This window comes from Bison bison, unplaced genomic scaffold (assembly GCF_000754665.1).
Source record: "Bison bison bison isolate TAMUID 2011002044 unplaced genomic scaffold, Bison_UMD1.0 scf7180017864180, whole genome shotgun sequence".
Lineage (NCBI taxonomy): Eukaryota > Metazoa > Chordata > Mammalia > Artiodactyla > Bovidae > Bison > Bison bison.
Window position 1 is genome coordinate 2,791,093 of NW_011494752.1, and position 8,407 is coordinate 2,799,499.

Consider the following 8,407-nt stretch of genomic DNA (forward strand, 5'->3'; position numbering starts at 1 on the left):
GATGGTCCTCTCTTCTTTTTTCCCCAGATACGGGGACAAAGGCTTAGAGAGGTTCTGGCGGCACATTGCCCCAGGGCATGCTGCAAGGGCGCGGAGCGTCCTAACCAGAACTTTCAGCCCAGAGCGCTGCCTCTCTGCAGGCCCCCAACCCAGCTGCAGCCTCAGTCCCCACCTCGTGCACACAGCGGAACAGCTCCCAGTGGAAGGCGGTAAGGTGGTTGGCCACGTCCTCAGGCTCCCCGCGATGGATCTCCGTGTCTCCAGGGGACACCTGGATTTCCTCAGGAAGGGGCACCTGGTGGGGCAGGCAGCGGCACAGGGGCTAGGCTTGTGAATTTCTGCCCCAGCCCCTCTCAGCCTCCGCTACCAGCCAAGGCTTATGAGGGAGTTCTTACCAGGGCCTCAAAGCTGTCTCGGGTGCAAGCAAACAGGTGGCTGTTGATGCCCAGTGTGGTGAAGACACAGTCTTCAGTAGGCTGGAGAAGGACCTTCTCTGCAGGAGAATGAGCTGCTTTGCCTTAGCATCGACCCCTGCACCCTTGCATCCCCCAGCCACTGCCCCATCCCGACGCTCCCAACCCTGCACAGATGTACTCTAGACTAACGGGACTTGTCATCACTGGCCTATGCTGTATTTAAACGACAGTTTTCAAAAAATGGGTTGTCTTGCATTTACAACCTCCTTTTGACTCCCAACATTCTTTTTAGCTCTTCTCTTATTTTATCATCCCAGTGACACTGAGAAAACAGGATTTTTTTTCTGTCTTAGAGGAAAAATAAGGCTATAACTACACTGCAGGGATTTTTGCCTTCCTACTGGGATTGGCAGAGAAGGCAATGGCACCCCACTCCAGTACTCTTGCCTGGAAAATCCCATGGACAGAGGAGTCCATGGGGTCACTGGGAGTTGGATACAACCGAATGACTTCACTTTCACTTTTCACTTTCATGCATTGGAGAAGGAAATGGCAACCCACTCCAGTGTTCTTGCCTGGAGAATCCCAGGGATGGCAGGGCCTGGTGGGCTGCCATTCATGGGGTCGCACAGAGTCGGACACGACTGAAGCGATTTAGCAGCAGCAGCACTGGGATTGGAGGCCCATCCTGTGTCTTTGGTCTCAAAAATGTAGCATCTGTAGATGCTTGAGGAGGTTAGAGGACCAGATCCCTAGGTGAGTAAGGGGCAAGCACCCAGAGCAGCATCCAAGTGTCCTGGACCAGTGTGTCCCCAACTTTAATGTGCATAGATATCACCTGGGGATCTTATTAAAACACACATTCTGACTCTGCAGGTCTGGGGTAGGGGCTGAGACACTTTTTAGCAAGCTCCCAGGTGATGCTCCTGTGGCTGGTCCTAGGACCACACTTAGAGTAGCAGCCAGGGCCTAGAATTCAGCTGTTACTTCTGCCCCAGGGCATTGGGCTTGTGAGTTTCTCTCCTTGTCCCACCACTCCCCCGCCGCCCCGCCGCCCCCAGACCAGCCCAGCTCCTTCTGACCCTCACCTCCTGAGGAGGCCACAGCAACCAGGATGAGGGAATCCTCACGCCCTGCAGGCTCCTCTGAGTACTGCAACTTCTCCGTCACAGAGCCCAGGATGTCCTGCACAGATGCTGAGAGGCGGCTGCGTATGGTCACGTAAGAGTGATCAGGCATGTAGACCCGGCAGAAGACTAGACAGAGACCGGAAGGTGGCTTTTCACCAGTGGGCAGAATGGCAGCATCGGCACAGCCCCCTCCTGAGCACCTCTGTTCCCCACCCCACTGCTATCTTAAATGGGCTGGCCTCTGAAAAAGATGTTGTAAAAAGGACTGGTTCTGAGACAGAAGGAAACCCCATAGAGGTCGCCGGTGATCCGGAGACCCCTCAGAGCCCCCAGAACACTCACTCTCATCAGAACCCCGGAAAGCCACGCGGGTCTGCAGACAGGAGTCTATCCGACGGAAGTGGCGGAAGAGTGGCTTCACCTGCTTGCTGGGTGGCTGGCTCTCCTCCGGGATCCTGGTGTGGACACCGCTGGGCATCAGAGAGCCCGGCCAGGCATCTTGCATGCCAGGCAGGTAGCATCAAGCAGGGATGTCAGAACCGGGTCAAGGATGCCCCAGCATCAGGTTCAGAGAGTGGTGAAGGAGGTCAGAAGACAGGACCATGGCCAGCATTGGGATGGCTGTCCGAATGACCGAATCAAATGCCACCTCCTCCCTGAATTCTTCTCTATCCATCCCACCCACCAGCAGAGGTCACCTTTTTGTCTCAGTGGCTGTAGGACATTGGGCTAATATGTGTTTACCTTCGTGTCTTATCTCTTCTACAAGATTGAGAGCTGACTGAATTTTATTTTCAACCTCCAGGCCTAGCACCCTGCCTGGTACATGGCAGGTGTAGGTCATCAGCTGTTTGCTGAATTTTACTGACAAAAACTTCACAGTCTGGGAGGGAGACAGACTTGCATACAGCTACTTCTCACACCAGACAGGTGTTAGATGATATAATAAAGGCACAAGAAGAGTTTTGTTGGTACAGGGAGGGAGGAGAGGACAGCTACCGCCAAAAGATGCTTTCACTAAGAAGATGGCATTTGACCTGGACCTTGAAGAGCAACAGGAAGAGAAGGGGGTGGGAGGAGGGCACTCTGGGGTGGACCATATAAGTGATAGCAGGAAGTTGAGAACACACAGGTGTTCATGGAATTGGTGGGTGTATAGGGAGTGTCATGTGTAAGGGGGGATGTGGGAGATGTGGAGGGAAGGATCAGCAGAAGGCAGACAGAGAGGGGCTAGGATGCTGTTGGGGGAGGGGCATGGATATTTTGGGAACAGAAGCACAAGGTTGTCAAGTTTGAAAGATCTCTCTGGCATCAGCATAAGAAAGACACAAAACCATAAGCTAAAGGCCTGGATCAGAGGCTGCAGCCATAATCCAAGTGAGAGATACTGAAGCCTAAATGAGGGTTATGACAGTGGAATGGAGAAACTGAAAGGGCTGAAAAGATGGACAGATGGACACAGTGGTGTCTTGAAGTCAGCTCACAATGGTTCATGAAGGCAGACTGTTAAATTTTGGAAAATTTTGCCAACTGGTTTTAAACACAGCCATTAAAAAATTAATTATAATAGATAATTGTATATAAACATATATATGTTTTATAAACTTATAGCCAAATTATTATAATACAAAAAAAGTCATTTCCTAATTGTTTGACCATGTTCTTCTCTGTGCTCTTCAGGTTATTTGCGTCTGTTGGATTTGTATGGTGAAGATACTACATAATGACCTGCTACCACACATCTCCTCCCAACTTCACATTCAATGACATCACGTTGGGAGCTTGAAATAAACCATGGTGAGAGAATTTACACCATGCTGCTGCTACTGCTGCTAAGTCGCTTCAGCCGTGTCCGACTCTGTGCGACCCCATAGACGGCAGCCCACCAGGCTTCCCCATCCCTGGGATTCTCCAAGCAAGAACACTGGAGTGGGTTGCCATTTCCTTCTCCAATGCATGAAAGTGAAAAGTGAAAGTGAAGTCGCTCAGTCATGTCGGACTGTATCGACCCCATGGACTGCAGCCTACCAGGCTCTTCCGTCCGTGGGATTTTCCAGGCAAAAGTATTGGAGTGGGGTGCCATTGCCTTCTCCGAATTTACACCATGGGAATCAGCAAAAGCTACAAGTCAGGGCTCTTTTTCCTGAAGTGCTGGCTGTTCAATATTTATCAGTACACCACTGGACTGACAAATAAGTGGATGGGAGAATGGACCCCCAAAATGTCTGGAGATGATGCTTTGTGCTCCTCTCCAGTAAGAGAAAGGGACTGAAATCAAGACATCTTGGAGTCCAAAGGCCAGAGGCACCCAGCCCTCTAACTGAGGAACAAGGAGGACTTCGTTCCTGGCCCCTCCCCGAGCCCATTCCCCTCACTTTAGCTCCACTGTTTCCACAAGCTGGTGCAGCCTCAGTGTGTCCTCTCGGAGGTCCTGGTAAAGGGACTCATCCTTCATAATCAGCAGGTACAGGTCCTGCAGAGACAAGGAGAAAGAAGGTGAGGGCAAGGGTCTCATCCCAGCATCACTCTCTGCAAAGGCAGGGCAGGGCCTCCATGCCTTCAAGCACAGAAGAATCCTATAAGCTAGGACTTGCTGGCCTCTTTCCTTCCAGGCACCCAGCTTGAGAAGTATGGTTCCTTCAAAAGGGCCCCTTCCAGAGCAAACAGCCTGGTCACCCACCTTCTCATCCCAGGCCCACCTTGATGATGCGGCCAGCCCCCTCTTCCTCCTGCAGCAGCCCCTGGTAGGTGTCCAAGAAATGAAGGAGCATGGCTAGACAGGCCTGCTTCCGGCCCAGCCCCTCAGGGCCTTCCATGCCTCCTGCCCAAACAAAGCTGACCCCTAAGTTAAGAAAAAGCCCTGGCAGGCAGACTTGAGGACACTGGGAAGGGTATGGAAGGCAAGGCTTTGCAATGGAGCCAAGGCCACCCCTAAAAATTCTCTAGGTTTGGGGCCAGACAGAAAGAGGCTCTGAAGTTCCCTGGAACCAGGACCCCTCATGCCCCAGCCCAGGTTTTTGCCAGAATAGGTAGGGATGGCACCCACTTGACCACATGCAGCTCTTGCCTGTTTGAATTTCACTTGAAGAAATCCACTAGAAGCTACTCTGCCTGGACCCACCCAACCCCTGATCAGCCCACAGCCCAGAGCTCACAGCAGGCTGATAAAGGCCAATGGTGCTAACCACACACCTGACCATCTCTCTGTGTAAGGCCTGGTGTTTCAAAGAGAACCTATGATATTCTACTCACTGGCCTGCCATTTACAATTAGGTCCTAGAATAACTCGGTGAGAGGCCCTATGAATAGCCCAGTCAGTGACTTGTCTCTAGTGACCCTATGAAAGCACAGCCACGACCTGATGTTTACATCAGACCCTGTAATAACTCGCTGGGCAACCGGATGTTTAGAGCAATAATTCAGTGGGGAGACAGGCGCTCTTAACAGAATAATAACACCTTACATCCATACAGGGCTCTGCAGTCTCCAAGTACTCCTACCTCTGCTGTTAGGATGGTCTCCACAACAGCCACAGGGGCAGGTACTGTTTAGCCCCGTTTTACAGAAGGGGAAACTGAGGCCCCAGGAGGTCAGGTGATCTTCCCGAGGTTACACAGTTGGTGAGTGAAGAAACTGGGATTGAAACCCAGGTGTGCTTTCTTGGGAAGAGCTTAGCCCCTCACATCCCATGGCATGTGGGATGCAGGGAGTGGCTCCCTCCTGACCTTCCCTTTCGCAAGCTTCACAAAAGGATATTACTGGTGCAGCTCCTGCAGAAATTTCTCCGTGGGAAGGAAGAGCGAATGAGTGAGGACGATGTCATCCAGCAGGGTATCTGGAAGAGCAGTCGCCACCACTGAGGTCAGAAGGGCACTTCCAGGACCTGGTTGGACGCTCACCACTCCCCCTCTCTTGCCTCGAGGGCAAATTCTCTTTAGCTGGGCTGGAGCCTCAGCCACCTGCCCAGTCATGCTCTGCACATGCCCCACCATACATACACACACACACACACACGTGAAGGTTCTGGGCAGCCGCTGCGGGGGTGGGGTTGGCAGCTGCCGAGGCAGCTGGAGGGAAGGAGGGGGCGCCCTCCGATTGCCACGCCCACTTCTCGCCAGTGTGCGTGGGTAGGGGGTCATTTAATACGCCAAGCTTGAGATCTGTCTGGTGGGGGCGGGGCGGGGAAGAGAGGTAGTCTCTACAAGTGTCTCTAGGCCAAGAGAACTAAGCACAGGTAGGGTCAGCGGCAGTGTGTGTTTGTGTGTGTGTGTATGTGTGTGTATATCCCTCCTCCCCTCCCCACTCCCTACCTAAGAGTTTTGAGTTCCAACTAGGCAGGTGAGAACCAGCCCCATTAAAAGGGAGAGGGAGACTGCCATCTCTTTGATCCCAAAGCCTTTAAATAGAAAGCTTGTGTCCTCCAGCTGCCCAGGGATGGAAGAGTTAATGATGTAATGGTGGAGGGGAGTGGCTCCTCACACCACCCTTTCCCCCTCCACACCCCCATCTGGGCCTGGCTCAGCCAGTCAGCCAGGTACAAGGTCGCCCTGACTTGCAGCCAGCCCTGGGGTGGGGCAAGGCAGCCTGGCACACACAGACAGGCAGGGCATGGGGAGGGAGCCAGGTGTCCTCATCAGAACAGGTTAGGGCCAGGTCCCCAGGTACTGCCCCAAGGCTTCTGATGGCCCTTGGGTCACCATCCCCTGGCCTCCAATTCTAGCCATGAAAGTGGAGCGGGTGAATCAACATGAGATCCTCAACTTCAATGATTTCATTTCACAAATGAGAAACCAAGGCCCAGAGCTGAGAGGAACTTGCCTGGAGCTGGAGTAAGAACCCTGACTCCTGCGTTTCTGTTCTTTTCTCACTGTGCTTGAGGCAAGCAGAGTGTCGGAGTGAAGTACAGTGGGCAGCGGGGGGCTACTTTGGCTTGTTTGGGGTAGCTTGTGCAAGTCTCCTCTGCCCACACACCCTGGGAGGGAACTGAGATAGCTTAAGAATATATTGGAGAATAGAGTGGCAGGTTAAGCTTGATTCTCATCTATTCTGGAACTGCTTTGGGGTTCCCCCAAACCAGTTACTCTGGAGATCCAGCCTGCCAGTCCAGCTAATACAGTGACAGTCAGTTCAAGAGTCCTTCCTCAGGGGACACTGAGCAGCATCTGTGGCACCAGGCCCTGGCAAAAGGAGAAAGACAGTTTCTCCCTTTTTCTCTCTGCCCAGTCTTTAAAGTGAGTCAGAGAGCCCCTCCAGCCCTGATCCTCAGCCCCAGGGATGGGGATGAGGACTAGGGATGTCCCCAAACCTTCCCTCTACTCTTTATCTCACAGGAAAGATAAACAGAGCAAAGGAAGAGGACCATGGGGCAGAGTGGGGGAAATGGTGCCATAGGGGCTACAGCTTGGTGCCTGTCTCTTCCTAGGCAGGCTCTGGTCCAATGCACAGCCTCCCCAGGGAATGTGTCATAGAGACACAGTGTGTGTGGTGTAGGCGGGAAGTTATGGTTAAGAGAGCTGTGTGTGTCTGATATTTTTCTAATTAAATCCAAAAGGTGTCAGCTCCCCAGGGCAACTGCAACCTGAGCCAAGGAGAGTACCTGGGTCTTGAGAAAAATCTAGGGGAGTGGAGCCCCATTCTGCACACCTGGGTTAGGGCTCCCTGCAAAGGTCTGGGAGCAATGTGTGAAACTCCCATCTGTAAGCCCTCAGCCTGGGCTCCCAATCCTCAGACCCCACTGGGTGTTAGTGAAATGCTGACAACTAGCCCTGAAGACCCTTGGATCTTTTACTTCAGCCGCTAACCAGCAATCTGGGGCCTCAGTTTCCTCAAAATCTCCTTAGCAGGGGTGCTGGTGGGGAGTGGCAAAATAGCTTCATCATTTAGGGAATAAGCCTCTCAGGGTGTGGTTATTTTTAAAGAGGCCCTGTGCTGAGGCCTGCCACCGGAAGGGCGGGAGCTGGAGAGGTTTGGACCCCCCTGAATGCTGCAGGGCCTGAGTTCTGCCCAGCCACCAGACACCTTTGAATCCACCCCAAACTAGAATGCCTCCCTCCACACATGCCCCCCCGCCCCCTTCCAAGCTGCTAGGGACAATGCATCCCTTTGCCAGAGCCTAAAGGCGGCTTGGGCCACTGTGTGCCTGTCTGGCGCTGCCCCTCCGAGTGGGCCAGCCCTCTGCTCTGGGCCTTCTAAAGAGAACCCAGGAATCCTATAAGGTCTTTTGGGGCTTGGCCACCTCTAGAGGGCTGCACTGACTGGTCTGGGCAGCTTCCATCTTAGTGTGTCAAGCTGTAATTCTCAGCCACAGAAGGAGGTAGTCAACACTGGGGACCCACAGGGTCAGGATGAAATGTCCAGGGGAGACGAAGGGAGGCTCAATGAGGAAAAGGGGTTCAGCTTCTTCTCCAGGCGTGGTTGAGGCTGCTATGCAGAGGAAGGTGGCACTGCCACTTCTCTGCTGCAGAAAGCTCTGTCCTTCCCATAGGCCCCTACCCCACTTCAATTGACCACTCAACCCCACACCAAGGCTCCCGCAAGGCGCCACCATCACCGTCCAAGGGCAAGCAAGAGGACCGGGTGGGGGATGGGGCAAACCCTACTCCGGGATGGATGAGCCAGCCCACTCCTTACCTGAAGCGGCGCTGTCCCTGGTGGCCCCTCCAGCCAGCCGCTCCAGAACCCAGTTCAGAAGATGCTCCGGCCGCTCGGGGGCGCCCAGAGGGGCCCAGGGTGGAGGAGTCAGAGGCTCGCCGGGGGACAGCTCGTCTGAGGAGTAAGAGGAAGGGGAGCGCAGGGGTCCCCCTCCCCCGAGCGGCCCGGGCCCCGGGACCTCCTCCAGCTGCAGCCAACAGGGGCCCCCGC

At 53.8% G+C, this 8,407-nt stretch overlaps 1 protein-coding gene across 1 annotated transcript in view; it reads right to left on the reverse strand.

Annotated features, from left to right (window-relative positions):
- Positions 1-8,405, reverse strand: part of RAPGEFL1 (Rap guanine nucleotide exchange factor (GEF)-like 1) — a gene marked incomplete at its 5' end in the record, with an annotated part of 13,732 nt that extends 5,327 nt beyond the window's left edge. The window contains 8 exons of the mRNA XM_010843129.1: positions 150-295; positions 396-493; positions 1,505-1,672; positions 1,889-2,001; positions 3,922-4,019; positions 4,246-4,381; positions 5,303-5,381; positions 8,177-8,405. Coding sequence (XP_010841431.1) covers positions 150-295; positions 396-493; positions 1,505-1,672; positions 1,889-2,001; positions 3,922-4,019; positions 4,246-4,381; positions 5,303-5,381; positions 8,177-8,405 — 1,067 coding nt within the window. The remainder of the gene's footprint in view (positions 1-149; positions 296-395; positions 494-1,504; positions 1,673-1,888; positions 2,002-3,921; positions 4,020-4,245; positions 4,382-5,302; positions 5,382-8,176) is intronic.
- Between the last annotated feature and the right edge of the window lie 2 nt (positions 8,406-8,407).